The sequence below is a fragment of the Mesoplodon bidens genome (assembly GCF_964165515.1).
Source record: "Mesoplodon bidens genome assembly, chromosome: 12".
Taxonomy (NCBI): domain Eukaryota; kingdom Metazoa; phylum Chordata; class Mammalia; order Artiodactyla; family Ziphiidae; genus Mesoplodon; species Mesoplodon bidens.
In genome coordinates this window covers 73,031,413-73,057,746 of record NC_138168.1, presented here as the reverse complement: position 1 = coordinate 73,057,746, position 26,334 = coordinate 73,031,413, and the positions used below count along the sequence as shown (strand labels likewise).

The following is a 26,334-nucleotide window of genomic DNA, read 5'->3' as shown; positions in this document are numbered from 1 at the left end:
GTTTCCTCAAATTTTATAGCTTGTGTCTAATAAACAAGTATCATTTGAAACAATTAAGCTTTTTTCTGTTGGTTATTAAGTATTCAGCGTTCTGCCAGGATAAAAGAAGGCAAACAGCGCTTCTACTCCGAAACACAAACCATAAATCAGTTGACAAGCTTGAAAGAATTCAGTTCTAGTCTGTTCGGAAGCCAAGTGTAAATACAGAAAAACCTGTTGGCGAGTTTATCTTGCTCTTTAAGTTTCGCGTTTTTAAAACAAAGCAATGCGCCAATGGCGTTTCTCGTAAATTTCAGGCTCAGAAGAGATTCAGAGAAACACGAAAGCGAGGCATCTCGGAGAAAAAATGGAGCCTGTGCCTTTAAGGTAAAATCGGCTGGATCCCAAAAGGCATTCCACTTTTCCACGACAAAGAGTTTGGGGGAGCGCTACCTCTCGGGTTTCTCGGAGGGACTTGGCGGGTTCGGGCAGAGCCCGGCTCGCCGAGGAGCCCTCGACCGCCCAGGCTGCCCCGAGCCAGCCCAGCGCCCGCGGGGCGGGAGCGCATCGCGTGCGCCCCGGACTCACCGCTGCTGGGCTGCGGGGACAGCGTGGAGACCGAGGTCTGGCCCATGTCTCGGGTCGCAGGGCCAGGTCGGGCGATCACGCGGCTCTTTTGGTCCTTGGATCATGGGTCCGCTCGCAGACAGATTCCCAAGCGTTCATTTCCAGGTCCGTGCGGAGCTGCCCGCCGGGTCCCCTCACCTTCTCCCCTTCGCGGGTCTCCCAGCCCGGCCGGCCGCAGCCGGCGCGGCGGATCCTGCCCAGCGGATGCCTGTCATTCCTCTATGCAGATTAGCTGGGGTCAAGGGTCACGGGGGAGGAGAGAGGGGGAGTGGGCGACGGGGGAGGTGGAATGAGGGGGGCGAGGAAGTGGGGAGGGGAGAAGCCCGGGCTGGTCCAGCCGCGCCTGCGGGGGCTGTGAGACCCGCGACCCCCACCAGGGTAGCAGAGAGTTCGGGTGACTCCCGTTTAACTTAAAAGGTTCCCTGTCAAATGATCCTTTAAGGCTGGAAGAAAAGGAATTAAAGTACTTAGTCACGGTACTTAATTTAAGAAAATTTGTTTCGTTAAAGCTAGTTCCTTCCTCATATTGTTTGCTGATATGTGCGCATTTTTTTTCTCCTTTTAAAAATTATCTTCCTTTTAACAAGTGGAATTTTAAAAAGCAGTATTAGTGGCCCCAATCAGGTTGAACAATAAACCTGAATGATGGATCTATGTGTGAGATCAACAAAGTATACACTTTGCTCTCTACCACCTAGACTCTGGGAAGTTCACCTCTCCTATATTCAGAAGAATCACTGTGAGACTATCAAACTGCCTGGTAAGGTGTTTAAAATATACAAAAGGTGAAAACAACAGTAATTTATTTTAGAAGCTAACATTCCATAAAAGTTAAATCCTCCTGTAATTAAATCTCAACTGCAAACTCCTTAAAAATATGAATACAAATAAATACTGTTGATGAGAAATCTAGATGCCATATCTATCTCCATCTATCTATCGATCAATCTATAGATAGATCGATAGATAGATGGAGATAGATATGGCGTTAGACTGGATGGTGGTTACATAAATGTGGTTCACTTTAAGAAAATTCATTGAATTGTATACTATGATTTGTGCATTTTTCTGAATGTATATGTTTCATTAAAAAGTTTTTTGGGGGGGCTTCCCTGGTGGCACAGTGGTTGAGAATCTGCCTACTAATACAGGGGACACGGGTTCGAGCCCTGGTCTGGGAGGATTCCACACGCTGCGAAGCAACTAGGCCCGTGAGCCACAACTACTGAGCCTGTGCGTCTGGAGCCTGTGCTCCGCAACAAGAGGCCGCGATAGTGAGAGACCCGCGCACCGTGATGAAGAATGGCCCCCGCTTGCCACAACTAGAGAAAGCCCTCGCACAGAAACGAAGACCCAACACAGCTAAAGTAAACAAATAAATTACTAAACTCCTACCCCCAACATCTTCTTTTTTTTTTTTTTTGCGGTACGTGGGCCTCTCACTGCTGTGGCCTCTCCCGTTGTGGAGCACAGGCTCCGGACGTGCAGGCTCAGCGGCCATGGCTCACGGGCCCAGCCGCTCCACGGCATGTGGGATCTTCCCGGACCGGGGCACGAACCCGCGTCCCCTGCATCGGCAGGCGGACTCTCAACCACTGCGCCACCAGGGAAGCCCCGCCCCAACATCTTCTTTAAAAAAAAAAAAAAAAAAAAAGTTTTTTTTTAAGTGTATGTTTTTTTTTTTTTTTTGGCCAGGCCACTAGGTTTATGGGATCGAACCCAGGGCCCTGGCAGTGAGAGCACCGAGTCCTAACCACTGGCCGCCAGGGGATTTCCAAAAAAGAGTATTTTTTTAATTTTTAAATTTATTTTTATTGGAGTATAGTTGATTTACAATGTTGTGTTAGTTTCTGCTGTACAGCAAAGTGAATCAGTTATACATATGCATATATCCACTCTTTTTTAGATTCTTTTCCCATATAGGTCATTAGAGAGTATTGAGTAGAGTTTCCTGTGCTATACACTAGGTCCCCATTTGTTATCTGTTTTATATATAATAGTGTGTATATGTCAGTCCCGATCTCCCAATTTATCCATCCCCAACAGTGTATTTTTAAAGAAACTATATTTAGCTCACTTGCCACAACTTTCACTTTTTAGGTTATCCTAGGCATTCAACTCTGAACTATTAAAAATCTATATAGTATATAATCATTAGAGAAATGCAAATCAAAACTACAATGAGGTATCACCTCACACCGGTCAGAATGGCCATCATCAAAAACTCTACAAACAATAAGTGCTCGAGAGGGTGTGGAGAAAAGGGAACCCTCCTACACTGTTGATGGGAATGTAAATTGGTGCAGCCAGTAGGAGAACGGTATGAAGGCTCTTTAAAAAACTAAAAATAGAGCTACCATATGATTCTGCAATCCCAGTCCTGGGCATATATACAGAGAAAACTATAATTCGAAAAGATACATGCACCCCAATATTCATTGCAGCACTATTTATAATAGCCAGGACATGGAAGCAACCTAAATGTCCATCAATGGAGAAATGGATAAAGAAGATGTGGTACAGGGCTTTCCTGGTGGCTCAGTGGTTAAGAATCCGCCTGCCAATGCAGGGGACACGGGTATGATCCCTGGTCTGGGAAGATCCCACATGCCATGGAGCAACTAAGCTCGTGCGCCACAACTGCTGAGCCTGTGCTCTAGAACCCTCAAGCCACAACTATTGAGCCTGCGTGCCACAACTACTGAAGCCTGCGCACCTAGAGCCTGTGCTCCGCAACAAGAGAAGCCACCGCAATGAGAAGCCCGCGCACTGCAACGAAGAGTAGCCCCTACTCGTCACAACTAGAGAAAGCCCGGGCGCAGCAACGAAGACCCAACGCAGCCAAAAATAAATTAATTAAATAAATTAATTTTTTTAAAAAAGATGTGGTACGTATATACTATGGAATATTACTCAGCCATAAAAAGAAACGAAATTGAGTTATCTGTAGTGAGGTAGATGGACCTAGAGTCTGTCATACAGAGTGAAGTAAGTCAGAAAGAGAAAAACAAATACCATATGCTAACACATACATATGGAATCTAAAAAAAAAAAAAAAGGTTCTGAAGAACCTAGGGGCAGGACAGGAATGAAGATGCAAATGTAGAGAATGGACTTGAGGACACAGGCAGGGGGAAGGGTAAGCTGGGACGAAGTGAGAGAGTGGCATGGACATATATACACTACCAAATGTAAAATAGATAGCTAGTGGGAAGCAGCCGCATAGCACAGGGAGATCAGCTCGGTGCTTTGTGACCACCTAGAGGGGTGGGATAGGGAGGGTGGGAGGGAGACACAAGAGGGAGGAGATATGGGAACATATGTATAGTATAGCTGATTCACTTTGTTATAAAGCAGAAACTAACACACCATTGTAAAGCACTTATACTCCAATAAAGATGTTAAAAAAAATCACATAGAGCCTTGCTTTGTTTTTTGAAAGACATTTGCTTGTCTGTTTCATCATTTAAGTTGCCCTCTTTTTTTCACACCCAAATAGCCCACCCTCTACTGTGGGGAAAACTTTTTCCCTAGAATAGTGTTATCAGTTATCTACTTCCTTTTGACTAATTCACTCTTAAGAAACACTGACCTTTTCTTTTTTTTTGAGTGGCTACAAAGACCTTATCAAATTATTTAAAATGTTGGTGTCTATGTATTCACATGTATACATAAAACAATTACATAGAATCTTCAGATCACTGGGGTGCTAATGGGGTACACACATGAGCCTGGCAGGGACTCAAATGAGACCAGGCTTGGAGGCACAGGGCTTTGGAAAACTGGACGTCCTTCTAAGGACCTGAGAGGAGTGGGGTGACAAGGAAATGGCCACTTCAGGGGTTTGGCTTAACCCTACCGCTCAGAGCTCCACCTCAAGCTCCTTTCCCAATCTTCACAGGAAGGGAACCCATTTTCAGACTGTATCCCCACTACATACAAGCCAAGTCCCTAAAATCTTGCTGTGGCAAACACATGCAGGAATCCACTGGACCAGGTCTTTATTTTATAAATTTATTTATTTATATTTATTTTTGGCTGTGTTGGGTTTCGTTTCTGTGCGAGGGCTTTCTCTAGTTGCGGCGAGCGGGGGCCACTCTTCATCACGGTGCGTGGGCCTCTCACTATCGTGGCCTCTCTTGTTGCGGAGCACAGGCTCCAGACGCGCAGGCTCAGTAGTTGTGGCTCACGGGCCCAGTTGCTCCGCGGCATGTGGGATCCTCCCAGACCAGGGCTCGAACCTGTGTCCCCTGCATTGGCAGGCAGCCATTGCGCCACCAGGGAAGCCCCTGGACCTGGTCTTTATAAATATATTTATATCAGAGGAAAAGCAAGGCACTTTGGGAGCATTACGGCTCACTCTCCTACATACATCATTCTGGACAGAAAGTAAAAATTGGTTAGTTTCTCAAGCAAGTTAAATGAGTAAAGTTAATACAATAACAAAACTGTTCCCTAGCCCTTCCTGAGGCATAGGTTGAGGCGCATCTCTAGGTGACACCTGGTCCCAGGTCATCTGGACCGCAGAACTCAAAAACTGATGCCCCCAGCTATCTATTTTACATTTGGTAGTGTATATATGTCCATGCCACTCTCTCACTTTGTCACAGCTTACCCTTCCCCCTCCCCATATCCTCAAGTCCATTCTCTAGTAGGTCTGTCTTATTCCCGTCTTACCCCTAGGTTCTTCATGACATTTTTTTTTTCTTAGATTCCATATATATGTGTTAGTATACGGTATTTGTCTTTCTCTTTCTGACTTACTTCGCTCTGTATGACAGACTCTAGGTCCATCCACCTCACTACAAATAACTCAATTTCGTTTCTCCTTATGGAACATATGTATATGTATAACTGATTCACTTTGTTATAAAGCAGAAACACACACCACTGTAAAGCAATTATACTTCAATAAAGATGAAAAAACAACAACAACAACAACAACAAACTGATGCCCCCAGGAAGCCTGACATCTCTGCTGAGCAAAAGCCCCTGGCCTTGGGGCACTGACCCCTCCCCAGGCCCTGAGGTCAGGTGACAGGTGACAGGTGATGGGGGTTGCAGTGGGAGGCATGCGGAGAGCAGAGCTGGGACACGGTGGAATGCTTAAGCAGGGTCACCAAAGCCACAGAGACCTCATTCTATCCGAGCTGGTGCTGCAGAGCCGGAGGATCAGCTCCACAAAGAAACCCTGATATTTTTTAACAAAACTGAGGATTAACCAAGATGTGAGTTCTAATTAGGACAATGAAATTAATCCTAACTAAATTTCCTTTTAAAGTGGAAAGCTGCTGTGTTTGGGAACACATTCCACCTGGGGGGTTCAGCAGTGAGAGTAAACAATTATAATGGCTCTTCCATTTCTTCCTTTAAATTGGTCTTAAAACAACAACAACCAAAAAAAAGACCAGGTTGCCTGTTCTCTCAATCTAAACTGAGAGGAGGAAATTCTCACTCTTCTTTCCATTGATAGAGCCTAATGGATAAGGGAGGTCATTGATTAGAGGAAATATACCATAAATTTTGCACATCAGAATATGTAAATACAATGATTGTCTTTGAAATTAACAAAAGCTAAACTTTGACGTACAATGTCATTTTTGCTATCAATACTTCTTTTCCTTGAGAAACAATGTGTTTCTTTTTATTTCTTCTGCAAATTCATATTTCAAACATCAAAAGGGTACTCTATAGCTCTAGTCTTTCAGGATTTACTAAATCCATCTATATTTACCTTATTCAAAACCTTTCATGATTTGCTAGTTAATATAATCTTAGCCTCATCTGGGATTCTTATAATCCCCTGATCAGGTTACACACTTTCCTCTGAAATTTTTCCAGTTCCATTACATTATCCTTGAAGCATGTCAACCAAAACTGCAGGAAGTGGGCATTAAAGTTCCATTATAAGGGTGGCACAGTTTATTCTATTTTGTTTCCAGTGCTTCCGATGAGGCTTGGTGTTTTAACAGCCTTTTCATCACGGCTAGCAAATTATATTAATGAACATAGAAAAAGTCTACAGAAATCCCTAAATTCCATTTATAGGTCATAACATAAAGGTTAGAATTTATCATCTAACAAGAGTATGTTAAGGTAATCCCCCCCCAGGGGCTTCCCTGGTGGCACAGTGGTTAAGAATCCGCCTGCCAATGCAGGGGACATGGGTTCCAGCCCTGGTCTTGGAAGATTCCACATGCTGCGGAGCAACTAAGCCCATGTGCCACCACTACTGAGCCCGCGCGCCACAACTACTGAGCCCACGAACCACAACTACTGAAGCCCATGCGCCTAGAGCCTGTGCTCTGCAACAAGAGAAGCTACCACAATGAGAAACACGCGCACCACAATGAAGAGTAACCCCCGCTCGCCTCAACTAAAGAAAGCCTGCGCATAGTGACGAAGACCCAGCACAGCCAAATATAAATAAAATAAATAAATTTATTTTAAAAAAAGATAATTTCCCCCCAAATTGCCCTTTTCTTGCCTCATTACAGCTCATCTGCTATTATTCAGCCAACTCACAGTTTCACTAAGAGCTCTGTGTGTTAATCCCTCAAGTTTATAGTTTAACGGTGGGAATGTTTAATGTCATCTGAAAAAAATGGATGTTTCTCTGTGTTACCTCTTTCCAGAGAATTTATAAAATTGCTAAAGAAGATTAGTGCCAACATCTAACTTTGAGGAAATGATCTATTTATAACTCTTCAGCATTGGTCCTGTTCTTCAGTCTATATTTCTAGACCAATCTCTCATCCAGTGATATCCTGGTAAATGCTCAACAACTGGTTTGATCTGGGGGTGGGGACAAGACTGATGTGCGATTTGTGTTTGCTGTTTTCTATGATATAAGTACTTCTACAATGACCAATTCAATGAGTGGTCAGCAGGCTCGCAAAATTTATGTCAACTGGTTTGCCAAGTTTCTGGAAATTTAACAACAGGCCTCTATGAGCAGGCTTAAGCATTAGCACCACTTTCATGTTTTTTAATATTCTGTCATCAAATCATACCATGACTGATTGTGAGAAATAGTTGATGTTAAACCTTCCTAAAAATATAGACTGACAGCATCTTCTAATTTTTTCCATTATCCGGTCTAAATATTTTTGCACCCCTGAAAGACCTTCTGTGATTTATTCCTTTACTTCCGGAAAGAAATTAAATTGGGTGGATTAGTTAGAGCGAATTTCCCCTCCCGGAAACTGGTTTGCCTTTTGACAAAGAGGTTGTACTTCTTGAGGTTTTCAAGCATTTTACCCTATAACACAGATTTCACTGGCTTGTAGGAGTTATTAAATTCATCCATCTGGGGTACCCAAAGTGACACTTGCACTTTTTATGGGTGGAAATCACTAGTTCCATTAGATAAAAGTTAATAGCAGACATAAACCTAAACTTTAGCAATCTATTTGTGGAAAGGACCTTTCCTACCAGGTCAAAGTCCAAATTGTAGGCATACAATTTGGTGACTAGAGAGATGGTTTACAATGAGTACAGTCACCATTACCAAGTTCTGTAACTTAGGTCACTGACAGGCTTTTCTAGTGGCCAAATCTCAGCTTGGAGTAGGAGAAAGAGTGAGATCTTCCTCCCTCAAAGCACAGATGCCATGAATACTCATCCTAGGTGTCTGGTTTCCTGGCTGCTGCTGGCGCTGCTAGGACCGCATTTTTTTTTTTTTTTTTTTTCGGTACGCGGGCCTCTCACTGTTGTGGCCGCTCCCGTTGCGGAGCACAGGCTCCGGACGTGCAGGCTCAGCGGCCATGGCTCATGGGCCCAGCCGCTCCGCGGCATGTGGGATCTTCCCGGACCGGGGCACGAACCTGTGTCCCCTGCGTCGGCAGGCGGACTCTCAACCACTGCGCCACCAGGGAAGCCCATAGGGCCGCATTTTGAAACACCAGCATTTCGGGGTGAGGGGATAGGAAGAGAAGGGTTAGGCAGAGTACCAGAAGATGAGATGGTTGATCAGAGCAATGGTGGTCTAGGAAGCAACAGTGGCTGGTGGTGGCCAGTGAAGATCTCTTCACTGGCACCCTTATTCCGGGACTTGCCCGTGAAGATCTAGTGAAATACTGACATTTGCCTGAGTAATGGGAATTGCAGTCAAAGAAAACCTTCTCCTAGTGGAAACAAAATGAAACTTAGTAATTAAAACTTAGTAACTTTCCAAATAGGATATTTTTTAAGTGTATTAGTTTGTTTTCTAGATACAATGGTCAGAAGAAACAACAGAAATTCACAGATGATCTAAAAGTATCAATTTAATCATTTATTTTCTTCCTACCTACCCTTGTCAGATTTATTAAAGGGCAGAAAACTGTCTTTTCTCCCTTTCTCTGGTGGAGGTGCTAAAGGTCAATTTTTTAAATTAGAAGGCTATTTTTAACACAAGAGGTTCTAATAATCACGTACAAGAATATATAACTCAGAAACTAAAGGCTGGTGTGCAAAAGTTTTTAAGTAGGTTTTTACTAGACTATCTGCCAGTTTTTTTAAAACTTTGCATTACTCCAAAACTTGGCTACATTTTGTGAAAGTCAGCATATTTAGAAACATAGAACTACTATAAAGCAAATAGAATGTTATGATTTCAGTTGAAATTCTGTATATGCAACCACTGTTTACTTCTTAAAACGTTACTCTACAGCAATTGCCACCAAATGCTTCCTATGCCTTTTATTTTGACAATGCTGAGAGATTTTAGTTTTAACACGATAATATAAACAGACAAAGGAGAACTCTGGTTAAGAAAATAATTACAACTTTAGACATTCTAGTTATATTCAGCAACAGGAGAGAAAACCACATTCCAGAAGTATTAGAACAGGAAACAAACCTGTAAGACAGGCTTTTCTTTCCTATTGTTCTCATACTTTTATATGATTTATTTCCTGAGTTTTTCTTCTACTGCTTGCTCAAGCTAAAAGGATTAACAAAATACCTTGCCCCTGTTTTGCCCTGAGTGAGTCTCTGCAGAGGGCGTGGTGTTTCACACGTGTGCTTACTTAGTGATTGAGCTGGATGGTTAGAAGATTTACTCTGGAAAATAAAGACCTCGAGGGGTGGTGCTGGAATTTCCTTTTCCAGAAACTTTGCCCCACCCCAGGAGAAAAAGTGTGTAATTTGCTGCACTTTGTTTTACAAGAAAAACAAATTACTCATCCACAGTATTTAAAACTCTGACAACTACTATAAAATGAATAATCTTTAATTTACTAACCGAAATCTATAGAGAACATTCCTTCAAGACATTTTTAATAATTAGTGCCCAAGTTACGGAAAATAATTGCTTAAAATAAGGTCCAAATCATTGTTTTATTAACCATCATATCTATCCCTAGAACCTAACAAAATGTCTGGCACATAGAGGGCACTCAATACGTATTGTGTGATAAATCACATTTACATGATTTCCTTAATTATAGCAACTTGCAGCATGGATGAAAAACATCCAGCTAGGAATAAATGTATGATTTTGGTGATATAATGCTAAATGCATAGCAAGATGATATCAATTTGTGTCAGTGACTGTAAATTTCCTTTTATATGCCATTCTATTAATAATAATCATCATCTAGTCATTTAGCTAGAATTACCTGAGGATCTCCCATGGGCCTCACACCTCTAGTGTGAGGATAACTGAGGTATAGACCATACACTGGAGGACTTCACTATATATATATATATATATATATATATATATATATATATATGGTGGAGGGTGGGTATTCTGGCTTACAAGTAAATGACTGTAACAGTGAGTACTATGATAGAGGTTTGTTCCACCAAGAGTTAAGGATGAACAGTGGGCTGCTACAGGGAAGGCTCTGAACTTTATTAATTGCTAAATCCACATCTTTCCAATACAGAGTCAGCAACTCATTCTGAAGATGACTCAAGATTGTGAAGGGGGCTTCCCTGGTGGCGCAGTGGTTGAGAATCTGACCCCTAATGCAGGGGACACGGGTTCGAGCCCTGGTCTGGGAGGATCCCACATGCCACGGAGCAACTAGGCCCGTGAGCCACAACTACTGAGCCTGCGCGTCTGGAGCCTGTGCTCTGCAACAAGAGAGGCCGCCATAGTGAGAGGCCCGCGCACCGTGATGAAGAGTGGCCCCCGCTTGCCACAACTGGAGAAAGCCCTCGCACAGAAACGAAGACACAACACAGCAAAAATTAATTAATTAATTAATAAACTCCTACCCCCAACATCTTCTTTAAAAAAAAAAAAAAAGATTGTGAAGGGCTTCCTAAATCAAAGATTAAATTCTGATAGTATGTAGTTGGTATTAACTGTATTTCTTTATTTATTGCTGACAGCTTTTTGAGGAATAATTTACAAACCCTAAATTCTACCCATTTTAAGTAAACAATTCAATGAGTTTTAGTAAATATGTAATGCAACCACTTCTGCAGTCAGGTTTTAGGAAACTTTGAGAATCCTGAAGAGTTCCATCATGTCCTGCAGTTAATCCCGGTCCTACTCGCTGGCATCAGGCAACTACTGACCAGCTTTCCATCTCCATAGTTTAGACTCTTCTAAAATTTCATATAAATGGAATAACAGCATATGCAGTTTTTTATATCTGGCTTTTTTCACTTAATGTTTTTGATATTCATCCATGTTGTTGTATGTATCGGTATTCTGTTCCCTTTTGTTCTGAGTAGGGTTCCATTGTACGGCTATATCAAAGTTTGTTTATCTATTTACCAGTTAATGGACATGTGGGTTGTAACTATATTGCATTGTATTGTATTCCTATTCTGTGAATATACATAAGATCTATCTATCTATCTATCTATCTATCTGTCTATCTGTATGATAGTTCCGTATAAATAAGAATTCATTTATTGGTTAATCAGTCATCCAACAAATATTTATTATGCATCTCCTTTGTGCCAGGCTCTGTTCTAGGTATTTAAGATATAGAATTAAACAAAAAGTAAAAATATATGCATTCAGAGAACTTACATTTTAAGAAAGGACAGAAAATAAGCAATGAACATAATAAATCTGTAAATTTTATAGCAATTTAGAAGATGAAAAGTGCTATGAAATAAATGGGGAAGGGTAAGAGTGATGGATTAGCATGTGATGGTCATAGCAGTCCTCACTGAAAAGGTAATCATTGAGCACAGACTCAAAGGACATGATGGAGTTAGCCATGTGGTTATCTGGAGAAAGGGCACCCAAAGCCAGAAGACAAGAGCATGCTGTATGTTCAAGCAACACTAAGGGACCAGTGTGGTGGGAGGACAGTAAGGGAGGGGGAGGTGAGAAGGGGATTGTAAGCCATATAGGACCTTGCAGTTGACCATAAAGACCTTGGCTTTTACTATAAGTGAGATGAGGAAGCAATGACAGTTTTGAGCAAAGGAATGGCATGATCTGCCTTATATATCAAGATAACTATGGCTTCTGAGTAAAGGATAGAAGAAACGAGGTTGGAAGCAGAGAGACCAGGAGAGACTACAAGAATACGCCAGGCAAGAAGTGACAGGGGCTTAGACCAGGTTGGCAACAGTGGGAATGGTGAAATGTACTTGGATTCTGGGTACATTTTTAAGGTAGAGCCAAATTTCTTCATGGATTGAATGTGGAGTATGGGAGAAAAGAGATAAAACAAGGACAACTTCAAAATTTTGTTTGAGCAATTGGAAGGGCTGAGTTGCCATTAATTAAATCTGAGACAACAGTGAGTGAAGTGGGTTTGGGGTAAAAAATTCAAAGTTCAAATTTGAAATGTTCAATTAGACCTCCAATTGTAGAATGAAAACAATCCTAGGTGTCACCAATGAAAAAAATCAATCTATACCTCGATATATCCTAGGGACACTGAATATCAAGAATAAAGAGAAAATGTAAAAAGTAGTGGGTAGAAAAGACAGATGCCACATCAAGGCATCACAATAAATCCAAGAAGACAATAGAATTATATTTTCTTTGTGTTATGGAGAAATATCTTAGAATTCCATACCCCAATAAACAATCATTCACTAAATCAAACAATCACTCAATAAAAGTGGTTAATCACTGAAGGAACTTCTACAGAATATTCCTCAGCAAGAAAGAAAAGGAGCCCAGACTAAGGGTGGGATGCAGAAAACAACAGTGAGTATAGAAGTTGATAAAATTATGGTGAATTTAATAAACTATTGGCTGTGCAAAATGGAGAGGTAGTCAATGAGTTTTTAACATATGTTAAGGTCCTGATTTTGACCAGGAGGACAGACAAATTAAATACTTTTTGACTTTGTTAGAAAAATGTATTGTTTCAAATAATAAGAAAAATATAATAATAAGCTTCCAAGTCAGTAAATAAAAGAAAGGGGAATAAAAAAATATTTAACCCGAATAACGAGAAAAGAAAATGAGAGAAAACTTTAAAAAGAGCAGGCTAAAAAAGATGATGATCAATTAAGATGGTCAAGTTAGCCCAAAATTCTGATTGCAGTAAATGTGAAAGGAATATTCATATCTAGTGACAGAGAGTAAAAGATTGGAGTAGAAATACAATGCATCTATCTGCCAATTTGGGGAGATACATCCAAAAGAGCAAAAGCTGAAAATAAAAGCATGAAAAATATATACTTAAGCAAACACTTACCAAGGGAAAATTGGTGTTATCAATATTAATAATAGATGAATTAAAATTGAAGTAAAAATAATAAGTAGCATAGAGGGACCGATTATATAATGATAAAAAGAATAATTTAACAAGAAAATAGATGTACAAATTTTCAGCTAGTATGCCCCTACCATCAGAATCTTGAAATACAAAAAACAAAAACTAACAGAATTAGAAGGATAGATAGACAAGTTCACAATAATATGGAGAGATTCTAACATACCATGAAAAAGTAACAAGATCAAGCAGACAAAATATTTTTAAGGTTATGAATATGAACAATCCATTTGATAAGCTTGGTTTTACAGGTATATGTAGACACCGGTATTCAAGAAATAGCAACTACACATTGAGTAAATACTGGATCTCAATAAGTTTTAAAGAATTCATATTATATAATCTACAATCTCTGACTATAATGTAATGAAATGTGTTGATTTCTTACAAATCAATAAGAAAAACAGTTAAAACAGGAAAAAAAAACCTCTCATATTTTTTTGGAAACTCTTTGTTTTTTTAAGTGCTCCTAAGTTCCACAAGGAAATCAAATTGTAACTTATGAAGTGTGTAGAACAAAACAATGAAAGCACTACAGAATATGTGAGATGGTGGTAATGTGGTAATCAGAGGTATATTTAAAGTCTTAACTGCATTTTTAAAAAAAAGAAAGAGGTTTATTCAGAGAGGAATAATATACTTATACAAATAAATTAGGTATTAAACTGGTGAAGCTAAAAAAGGAAAGAAAAAAGAAAAGAACAGAGTAAGAAAGGGTATGATAAAAATAAGGGTGCAAATGAAAATAAGAACTAAAAATCAAGAGATTTGCTTTGGTATATTCAGAAACTTCATTCATCCAAGTGAAGAGCAGGGGTTGACTTAATAAATTAAGAGAATGCTCTGCATTTCTGAATGGAAAAATATAATTGGAATGCAGGTAAAGACAATTCAAGATGAAAAACAGAGCTATCTGGTTGTTATACGAACTGAAACATCACTAGTAGAAAGGTGACTTTAAAACTTACTATTTCACAACGGGGAAAACACAGATGCATGTTTAGTGTTATTTAAACCGCTTGCATTATTAAATAGCACAGCATTCTATAAATAAAAACAGATGCTCAATCTACTGCTTATTTTTGTTTTCTTTAGAGTAAATATCTCTCTGTAACATTTTTTATTTGTACTTCAATGGTATCTTTAAAACTCCAAATGACATATTAAGGGAATCGCAAGTAAGTAGTTTCTCATATTTCATAGGCCTAGCTTCAACTGTTCTTTACTGTTATGCTTCTGGTATTTTAAAACAGAAAAAAAAGAAAGCTCTAAGCTATGTTTCTGAAAACATACGTAGTTTTATTAGAACTTAAATCTAAACCTAAGATGCCTCCAAGTAAAACAGCCCCCTAGGGGAAAGTTGTACATGTTGAAGAGGCTTTAGAATATAAAACGGATTTCAGTAACTGAAAATTACTGCTCAATTAAGGAAAGTTGACACGTTCTCCAAACAGGTGATAAAGATGGGAGCTGAGAAGGGGGATGAGGCAACTTGCAGGTGTTCAGACTTAATCTCTCATCAGAACAAGGTTTATTCAGGGAGAAATCATATAATCACACAATTAAGAAGTAGACATAAAAAATGGGCTTGGAATATTACCATTTAAAATCTATACACCACTCTCCAAAGCAATGAGGCTCTTTCATTGAAGGGTTTTCATTCCCCAACTTCCTTAAGCAGAGGGCTTTCAAGTATGATAATGCACAAGGGAATTTTTTACAAGGGAGAAAGGGGCCCAATATAAAATAAGAATCAATCTTTACATGAAAGATTTATTGTTTTACTTTAAAAGAATATTGTTATTCTCTCTCTCTATTTATTTAGCAGGAGAAAATGATGTGGATTTTGCTTTGTTATAAATATTCCAAAACCCACATAAAGCTCCAAAGATTTCACTGTTTCTACAGATTATTTTATTTCTTCTTTATAGGTGTGTAAACCGTACTGTTTTGTGAGCTAATGACACATCCAGTGATTTGTTTCTGTGAACCGATGCTGAATACAATACTCAGCTACATTTATTAATAAAATAGTCAACACTAATATACATTTCTCACTTGAGTCTGTCATTTTAGGGTGATATGTTTTGCTTTGTTTCTGAGACAAATATTACCCAATTTCATCTAGGGTAAAAAAAATTCATTTTATCCAAAAGCATTATGAATATTTAGTTGTAGTCCATTATTTATGTCAATGTAGAAATATCAAGTACCTTATTCTGAAAACTGTTATTACCATGTGAAGAATGAGACTCCTTATAGCTTGCCAAAACTGCAGTTACTAAAATCCATGGCTTACTTTCTTCCCACCTTCTGTCTAGGTTTACCTCAAGCTTTGGTTCTCAAACCTCTGTTCATCTTCCTCTCTTATTACTAACTAGAGGACTCATCCTTCCTCGGGTTTTATTTTCTATGTCTACTTGGGTTGAATGATTCTCAATATCTTGCCTCCAATTCTCCTATATTTTATGTTCTAAGAGATATGTTGGCTTAGATGTCAAATCCTCTGGGACCTTAATCTATATATTTCCATAGCAACCTGCCCCATGGAATTGATCCCAAGGCTGTCTCTTCATCTGTCTCTTGCACAGGACTGAATGTCATCTGGAGGCCATGTCTGGTTTACCATTATAACACCAGCACAGAGCCAAAATGTGGGTAAGTGCTCAGGAAGTATGTATTTTATATATATATAAATGAATGAATGAATGAATGAATCTGATCTGTATCAATGCACCATTTAGATCTGTGGCTGCCAGGGGAAATAGAAAAAGGAAATTGAGGACCCATAAAAGTATTGTGGGGTTTACTCTCAGGCCCAGCAATAAGCGATAGTGTCAATAGAATACCATTTGATGATTACTTAGGTTTTTTGATTCAGTAATTGAGAAAACATAGAATCTGAAAACTGTCATAATTACATTAATATGCATCTACTAAATACATACATTATGTTTTCAACAGCCCCAGTTAAAACTCTGTTCAATTTCTCCTCTGAGACTACTGGCCTATGTCTTATTAAAAATTGATTTGGGGGCTTCCCTGGTGGCGCAGTGGTTGAGAGTCCGCCTGCCGATGCGGGGGACGCGGGTTCGTGCCCCGGTCCGGGAGGATCCCACGTGCCGCGGAGCGGCTGGGCCCGTGAGCCATGGCCGCTGGGCCTGCGCGTCCGGAGCCTGTGCTCTGCAACGGGAGAGGCCACAGCAGTGAGGGGCCCGCGTACCGCAAAAAAAAAAACAAAAAAAAACAAAAAAAAACAAAAAAAAACAAAAAAAAAAAAATTGATTTGGTTGAAATATAGCAGTGCTAAAACTAAACAGGAATGTTCATTAACTTACAAATCATTGTATATAGATTAACGGACTGGATGGAGAGGTCTAGCTTACTCTGCTTTTGCAGAAAGAAAACTTTTGACTGAGATAATACAAGAAATGTTTCTTAATATTGGGGTACAATGGAAAGGCTAAGGTGGCCCTCTGATATTCACACTACTGTACAAGTAGCTTCTCTTGAGGGCAGATGGGATCTGTGAGTTTCTTCTAACCAACAGACTATGGTGAGGATGTATGTGATTGTGTGTGTGTTTGTATGTGTGTGTGATTATGTTGTGTAGGACTGTAACATCTGGCTTGCTACGACACACCCTCTTCCTGGCTTTGAAGACGTGTGAGCTGCCACGTGAAGGCCATGAGGCAAGGAGCAGTTGGCAACCTCTGGCTCAAAGCCAGCAAGAAACTAAGGCCCTCAGTCTGGCATTCTGCAAGGAATGGAACATTGCTAGCAGCCACATGAGCTTGGGAATATATCCTTCCCCAGTCAAGCCTTAGTGAGACCACAGCCCTGGCTGACACCTTGATTGCAGCTTTATGACATCCTGTGACTCTAAGCAGAGGACCCCACTAAGCTGTGCCCTAACTCCTGACACACGGCAACTGAGATATAACCTATGTTTTAAGCTGTTAAGTTTGTGGTAATATCGTTCTGCAGCAATAGATAACTAACACAGGTGGGAACACAGATTACTCGAAAGGAAGACCTACTCAGTCTAAATGGAATACTGGAGGAAGTAGGATTGAGGAGAAGTTTAATTTGCACTGAGGTGAAAGAGTAGCCTGGAATAGGAAGAAGAGGCCTTCGCAGCAGAGGAAGAAAGCCAGGTGGTTAAGCTAACACTTTCTCCTCTGATGAGTTCAGAGAGGGCCAAAGCCAGAAAAGTAAGACTACAGACAACAGTTGAGGATAAATGTAGTTTGTATATCTAAATCTGTGGCATTTATGAACCTGTATGATATTTCATTCAAAAATACCATACTGGCATAGCCAAACCGTCCACCCCTATCCAGCATCTCTGAATTGCAGAAGCAATTCTTAGAAGTCACTTAAATCGGTCAGAGACCAAAGTATGAGTCCAAGCTCCAATGACTGTGACCTGTGATCCATTTTCAACCTTCAAACAATTATCTGGACTCATATCTGCAATTCTGACATACCCAGTTGTGGATGCCTATTGTGTAGTATAATGTATAGAAGTATAATAATAGGGTGTAGTATAGGCAGTGTACATTCTAGCATTCTAATTTCTATCCCAAATAGAAAATATGGACTGAAAGCCCAAGAAAAGTAAAACTGCTCATATTATCTATCTATCTTTCTATCTATCTCCTACTATTGGAATGTAAGCTCCCCAAGGAAAAAAGATTTTTTTTGTTGTTTAATACCTTATCTCCTTGCAAGTTGGTGGCAGTCAATAAATATTTGTTGAATGAATGAAGCAGCTCCATCTTTACCTATCCTTTCCTCATTTGTAAAATGGGGGTGATAATAATAGTACTTCCCTGAATCAAGTGTAAGGATAACTGATGTAACACATATGAAATGATTAGAACATAACCTTGCATGTCGTACCCGATCAGTAAAACTTAGCTACTATTAAAGTATAATATCTAAATATACTTTGTTGAAGGAACCTGTTAGGAAAAAGAACCTGAGTGCCAATTCATTTTCCAATACAGGGGGACCTTACCACTAAGGAGGTTCAACTATAGGTTAAGTTTTGAACTTCAAAAATTTAAACTCATTTTGAAATAAATTTGGATATGGCAGTATACCTTCAAAATAACAAAGGACTTGAAGTCAACAGGTAAAATCTAATTTTTGCTGCGGGAATGTATATGAAATTATGCTTATTATATATCATAAATTCAGAATCTGTCTAGTCCAAACTCTAACTCAAGCAGAAATCCCTTCTGATATTTCCATCTAAGTGATCGGGATACTTTTCAAGTCTTTTCTGTATGTGATTTAAAACATTGGCCATACCGAGTGTTGGCAGAATATACAGCAACTGGGACTTTCATACATTGTTGGTGGGAGTGTAAAATGACAATTTGGAATTTGGAAATTTGGCCTGGAGGTTTCTATAACCTTAAGCATACACCTATCCTATGAGGCAGAAATTCTACTTCTAGGCATTTATCCAAGAGAAATGAAAACATATCCATAAAAAGATCTGTTTAAGAATGTTCATAGCAGTTTTATTCGTAATAGCCCCAAACTGGAACAGGTCAAATGCCCATCAGCAGGAGGAGGGGCAAATACAGTTTGGTGTGCCCGTCAGTGCAATACTACTTGGCAACAGAACACTGTGCCGTGCTGCCCAGACCCCGCCCCCCACCCAGAAATGAAGGACTTATTTCCCCATCTGCTGGGGCTGCTCCTGGAAGACAGCCCTTAGCAGTCAGCCCTTTTGGGAGGGGTGGCGGCAGATTTTTATTGGCTGAAACAAATAGCCTTACCCAAAGTACCGTCCTCTTCCTGGAGAAGCAGCCCACATCCAATGCCGGATTAACAGGGGAGTGGGGACAACTTGAAATTACTCTAACAGGACATGCAGCTCCAGAGCTCCCATTGGCAGATGAGAATTCTACCACTGACCCACCCATGGCGGCTGTCACCGAGAGCTCCCCAGGGGATCAGTCCAGCTGGGGAGGGTGTTCAGGCTGCCTCACAGCTTCGCTTCTCCCTCTGCTCAATCCTGCTTCTTTCCCTCCCTTCCAAAGCCTTAGATCCCAAGAGGCCTCCTTAATAAATGCCCTGCATGCTCATCTTTGTCTCTTTCTAGGGAATCCAACCTGTGAGAAACTACTGATAAACCCAACTAAATGGATGACCCTCAAAACCATTTTACTGAGTGAAAGAAGTCAGACACAAAAGGGTATATATTGGATGATTCCACTGACAGGGTTCTAGGAATGGAAAAACTAATGGATAGAGGAAGAAGTCAGAACCATGTTTGCCTCTGGGTAGGGACTGACTGGGAGGGGCCAGGAAGGATCTTCTGTGGAGTTGGGAATATTCTATATCTTGATAGGGGTGTAGGTTGCATGGATGTATGCAATTGTCAAAACTCATTGAATTGTTCTCTTAAAATCTGTGCATTTCACTGTATGTAAATGTGTAAATTATACTGCAAGCCAAAAAAAAAAAAAAGGAAGAAGGAAAGAAAAGAAAAGAAAAAAAACAAGTAACCACATCAAACTTGGTTCAAACAGAACTTGTCATCCATCAGTCGTAATATTTAAAGTTTCACTATGGCCAACTGAGCCTCTGTTCATTTGGAACCTGGCAGTTAGTTTTTTAAACGTACGTTTGGAAATTGACATGTCTGTTGTGCTCATCTTTCTGTGGATTGCAAAACTAATAGACATGCTCTTTCGGTTTGAGTCATTAATTTAAAATGCTATGCTAATCAGTTATAGCTCCAGAGGCCTGAGAAAAGTCATGAGATTGCTTCTTTTATGACATTTATTCATTACTTGAAATATTTGGTACGATATTGATTCAACTGTAGATTTATCTACCTCTCTGTTCATTTAGCATTGATCTCTCAGAGAATTCTAAATCAGATTATGAAATCATAAAATCTAGATTTTCAGAGCTAGGAAAGACTTGAGATCCCTCAGTTCGAGGACAAGGAAGCTTAGGCTCACAGGAGATAACTGAATTGCCAAGGTCAGTTGCCCACGTCTAGGCGAAAGTAGATGGACATCCCAGGGCACACCTCACCAGGCAAACCTGCCCTATGCTCTGTGCCGTGCTCCCCTCCACAGCTCGACTTAGAGAAGGAAACCTAAGAATGTATTTTATCCTGTGATTTCCTTTTCCCTCCACTGATGCTCCTTACTTTATAATAGTTCCCTAGCTTAGGATACGAAGTTCAGTTGCTGGAATAAAAGACTCTTCTTTGATCTTGACAGAGATATAATTTTTGTTGTAAAGTAGGGGAAAACAGCACATCTGTTGCCTCTCTGCTTTCCTTTACCTCTCGTGTGGCAATTTGTTGGAAGCAAGTTTGGTGAAAAGTAAACTATATTTGATTCTCAGCATACAGGTTTGACCAAGAAACTGAGGACATTTTATTAAGAGTTCCAAAGACCTTCCATCTCCATGGAGAGGGAATAGCTAGTATGTGGTAATAGGTGCAAAGTTAAGAATTAAGTCTGAAACATGAACAAAAAGTAAATCTTAAATGTAAACACTATATTGCAGTCATCTCTCTATCTAGCTTTTTCTCACAAATCCTGTGGCTTCCATACAATGAGCTATAAATCTTTGCTTCAGATGGTTTCTAAGAAATATCTGGAAAAGCAGATGAAGGCCAAGAGAAGAGAATGAAAAGTAGAGAAAAACTATAATTAATGACAGAGTCCATCCTCTCTACCCATCTTTTTTATTTTATTTTTTTCCCCACATCCATCAGAAACATGAAAAGCTAAAATCTGGTCAATATCAAGTGTTGAGGATGTGATGGCGGGAGGACTTTTGATCCATGCTGACTAGAGTGTCATGGGTACAAGCCACTCTGGAAAAGTCTGGCACCAGATAATTTCTACCCATCTATTTTCTATGGTTATTTTATTAGAACATCTTAATTGAGATATAATTCCCATAACATACAATTCACCCATTTAAAGTATACAACTGGGGCTTCCTTGGTGGCTCAGCGGCCGAGAGTCCGCCTGCCGATGCAGGGGGCGCGGGTTCATGCCCCGATCCGGGAAGATCCCCCATGCTGCGGAGAGGCTGGGCCCGTGAGCCATGGCCGCTGAGCCTACGTGTCCAGAGCCCGTGCTCCGCAACGGGAGAGGCCGCAGCGGTGAGAGGCCCGCGTACCGCAAAATTAATTAATTAATTAATTAATTAATTAAGTGTACAACTGAATGGATTTTAGTATTCATAGAGTTGTGTGACCATCATTACAATCAATTTCAGAATATTTTCATTACCCCAGGAAACTCTGTACCTGTGAGCATCACTCCCTATTTCCCCACAATTCCTCCAACCCCAGGCAACCACAAATGCATTTTCTGTCTCCGGGAATTTGCCTATTCTGGACTTATATATATGAAATACAATATGTGGCCTTCTTTCACTATGTATGATGTTTTCAAGGGCCATCCAGGTTGTAGTATGTATCAGTACTTCATTTCTTTTTGTTGCCAAATAATATTCCACTGTATGTTGATACTACATTTTATTTATCCATTCATCACTTTGATGGACATTTGCATTGTTTCCACTGTGGGGCTATTACGAATAATGCTGCTATGAAGTTCACGAACAAGTTTGTTGTGAAATATATTTTCTTTAAAAAATTTTTTTAATTAAAATTTTTTATTTATTTATTTTTAGTTTATTTTTTATTGAAGTATAGAATATATTTTCATTTCTTTTGTGCATATACCTAGGACTGAAATTGTTGGTCATATTATAACTCTATGGTTAATGATTTGAGTAACTGCCAGACATTTTCTTCAAGGTATCCTTTGAAGCACAGAAGTTTTTAGTTTGATGAGGGCCAAATTATGTTTTTTTCTTTTGATTCTTATGCTTCTGGTGTCATATTTAAGAAACTATTGCCTAACCCAAGATCATGAAGATTTATACCTATGTTTTCTTCTAAGAGTGTTATAGTTTTAGCTCTTACATTCAGATCTTTAGTCAATTTTGAGTTAACTTTTTTGCTTATGGTGTGAGATTGAGTTCCCACTTCATTCTTTTTTCTTTTCTTTTCTTTTTTTTTTTTGAGGTACGCGGGCCTCTCACTGTTGTGGCCTCTCCCATTGCAGAGCACAGGCTTCGGACGCGCAGGCTCAGCGGCCATGGTTCACGGGCCCAGCCGCTCCGTGGCATGTGGGATCCTCCCGGACCGGGTCCTGAACCCGTGTCCCCTGCATCGGCAGGTGGACTCTCAACCACTTCGCCACCAGGGACGCCCCCACTTCATTCTTTTGTATGTGGATATCCAGTTGCCCTGGCACCATTTACTGAAAAGATGGTTCTTTCCTCCATTGAATTATCTTGGCAGTCAATTTATCCTTGTTGAAAAATCAATTTTCCATAAATGTGAGGGTTTATTTCCAGACTCTCAATATTCTTCCATTTACTGCATATATAAACTACTACTCCACAAATAAACTTGGCATGTGGAGAGCTACATTAATTCTTTCAGGCTACTAGTAAACTACTACTAGTCCTTGAAGCCCTATAACAAACAGCTTGGAGATTTTAGCTTCGTGTCTCCACAGTAAGGTAAGGGGTTTACAACAGCGGTGTGGAAACATCCTATTGTCTCATTCCATGCAAGAAGGTGAAGTTCACAGACAGCAGGATTCAGAGCAGCCTTCGTTATATGAAGGTGGAAAGACCAACTCACTTGGCAACAGCTTTTCCAAAATCCAGAGTGAAAACACAAAGCAGTCTGGTTTCTAAGCACGAGTCAGCTTCCTGACGTGCCCTGCGACTGGCCTTGTCTCCAAAGGGCCCAAGTTTAATTGCACGGGACACCTCTGAGACAGCCAGGTGCAGACGCATCCGGGACAAATGCTCCGGCAGTGAGACGACAGTCACACCGCTTGCAACCAGGAGCACCTCTCCTGTTTTGGGAAACTTGCCAAACACAACTTTTAAGGGAGAAGAAGGAGGCTGCTACTGGGAACACCTGGTGCTTTTCTATTGTCTGCCAGGAACTTCCGGCCTAAAGCTTGACGGAAATACCATGGATGTTCCTGAGATGGGGCCGGGGGCTGTGCCTGCACAGGCTCATGAATTATCCTGCTTAGAGTTGTTGCCAAAAAGCAACTGAATTTCTTATGCAGTGAACTATTATCACACACACACACACCCACCCATAGGTAGACAAACGGTCCAGGTGTGACAGCCAAGGCTTAGCTCCAGGTAGGCACTCAGCCTTATTTCAGCCCCTGGGTGTGTGCATGTCATTGCTTCTGGGAGAACCACCCTCAGCTCTGTCTACCTCACAGGTTATTCAGGAATCGTGAGGCTGCTCACTTTTGTCAACAGGAATTAGTGGCACTGTTGGATTCCCGAAACTCTGAGCTTCGAAATGAGATCTGAAAACTGACCCAACTTAGCAGGAACCTATCTTATGGGGAAACAAAAGCCATGCACGAATGTATACTCACAACATCCACAGGTAATTCGCACATCCCACAGGGAAAAACATGGCCTTAGTCACCCGGAAGAGATTTTCATTTGAGAAATTCTGGCTGGAATGCCCTTCAGCTGAAAGAATCCAGCAGATACAGGAAAAGAAGCAGGCGTTCAAGTACATTTGTTTAGCTCAAGGCTGGAATCTGATGCAGTTAGGTGAAGTTTCTTATTCTTGGAAGAACCTAAAACATTTTTAATTGAGGATTTCACATTTAATCACAAAACCCCCCAAACTCAGCTGTGCTTTAAAAATTCATTTCAGTGATGACCATTTTGTGATATATAGAAATATCAAATCACTATGTTCTATGTTGTGTACCTAGCACTAACCTAGTGTTGTAAGTCAGTTATACTTCAATTTTCTTTAAATAGGAAGGGAAAAAAATACATTTCAAAAGCACGAGCACATCAGGTAGTGGCTTTCACTCCTTTTTGGTCAAATGTCCTAAAATTCTCTAGTAAGTTACTGGCCACACACACACACCCTTCTTTAGGTATGAATGAGAATCAACAAAGCCTACCAACATTTTAAAACCAAGACAAAAACCTCATTTGTGCATCTCTTAAATTTTCTCTGATTCAGGACCTTTTCACTCCCTCCTTACCCCTTGGGCTCGAATGTCACTGTTTATAAACAAACGTACAAAAATAAAGGAAAAAAGGAAGGAAAAGCTGTTGACTTTGGATGGTGGTTGGTTGGGCACAGGACAGTTGGAAACCACAAGGGGAGACAAGATCTGCTGAGCTTTATTTAGCTGACACGCACACACATGTGTACATGTACAAACACACACACAGGAACGCGTTCTGGGGAGAAGAAGCAGTTGTAGGAAAGAGAGGCTCGCCTGGCCACCGACCTCAGGAAAGTGAAAGCTGGCTTACACCTTCCACTATGCCCGCAGGCCTCAGTTACAGTATTAGTGCCTCAAACCCACAGGCTCTTCACTCCTTTCTACCTCAGGCTACAGTCTTCGCTGAGACAGGCTGGGACCTGAAACCTGGGACCTGGGACCCTTTGGTGCAGTGCTTGCACCTGGACAAACGTCTTCTCAAGCAACAAAATACAAAGAAGATATAAGGGACTAAAAACAACTGCGTACACGCACATTTGGGGCAAATTATGAACAACAAGATACAAAAAGACCAAAAACCGAACTGCCACTTTTGAAGAGCCAGGAGCAAAAGCAGGGTACGGTGCATGCTCCCTGCACACAGCACCGCCAAGGGGGTGGGCAGACCACCTAAGTCACCCCTCCACCTAACCCTGGGGCCCACCCTTATCCTCCCATATAAGAAACCAGCTTACCACACCCCCTCAGCGAGTGAGCAAGGGAACCTGTTACTTGTTTTCTCTCCCTCCTGCTGTAGCAAGAGTCCCAGTAAAGCCTTGCCTGAATTTCTTGTCTGGCCTCTGATCAATTTCTATTGAGTAAAGAGTCCAAGAACCCTGTTTGGTAACATCACCAGTGCCTTCAGATTTCTTTACCACCCTGCACCTCTTGTCTTTCCTCACCTACCCCACTGATCATAGCCTTCGCTCTAAAGCAGCCCTGCTTTGCTCTTTCTGTGCCTCACTTTCCTGCTCCTCCAGTTATTCCCACTTTGTACACAATCGGATTCATTTGCTATCCTTTTGTCCTTTGGATTTCATTCTTTTGAGAAATCTATCTAGAATTATGAGGAACTCTTACTAACTAATAAGGGAAATGGATGACTAAATGAGCTCTCAGGGAAATGCAAAAGAGGCTCTAACAACCTTCCCCATCTCAAAATACCCACCATTGTGACCGGGTCCTGCCTTCCCGAAATGACATGCCAGAGATATGTGGAAGAATTTGCAGCTAACAATGGAGTTCTTAATTGGACACTGTCTTTATTATTCCACTATTCTGAGTTTTAGTCACGTCCCCAGCTAGATAGAAAATCCCCTGAGGGGGCTTCCCTGGTGGTGCAGTGGTTAAGAATCCGCCTGCCAATGCAGGGGACACAGGTTTGAGCCCTGGTCCAGGAAGATCCCACATGCCCGCGGAGCAACTAAGCCCGTGCGCCACAACTACTGAGCCCACGCGCCACAACTACTGAAGCTCGCGCGCCTAGAGCCCGTGCTCCGAAACAAAGAGAAGCCACCGCAATGAGAAGCCCACGCACCACAATGAAGAGTAGCCCCCCGTTCGCCACAACTAGAGAAAGCCCACGTGCAGCAACAAAGACCCAATGCAGCCAAAACTAAACTAAACTAAAACAAATTTAAAACAAAAAAGAAAAAGAAAATCCCCTGAATTCTCCAAATAGACCACAAAAGCAACCACTCACCAGTCCCCCCCAGAGAGAGGTGGAGGCTCTATCTCAGCCTCCACCTCCCTCTGGGGACCTGGCAGCATCCTCTTAAGTGCTCTCCCATGTCCACTATGGCTCCTCGACGGTGAATCTCCACACGGCCAGGGTTAATGAGACCCAGTCTCTCCATAAGCCCAACCCTTCAATGCGCTCCTATTGCACATGTACAAAAACTGTAAATCCTTAC

At 41.0% G+C, this 26,334-nt stretch overlaps 1 protein-coding gene across 5 annotated transcripts in view; it reads right to left on the bottom strand.

The window, feature by feature from the left end:
- PHACTR2 (phosphatase and actin regulator 2) overlaps nucleotides 1-26,334 on the bottom strand; it is a gene marked incomplete at both ends in the record, with an annotated part of 272,699 nt that overhangs the window by 137,091 nt on the left and 109,274 nt on the right. For 2 of the 5 annotated variants that reach the window (XM_081251387.1, XM_081251389.1), the window contains one exon: nucleotides 568-811. The exons of the other annotated variants lie outside the window; for them this stretch is intronic. In XM_081251387.1, the coding sequence (XP_081107513.1) occupies nucleotides 568-613 (46 nt within the window). Of the gene's footprint in view, nucleotides 1-567; nucleotides 812-26,334 lie in introns of those variants that run through there. 5 annotated transcript variants of the gene reach the window in all.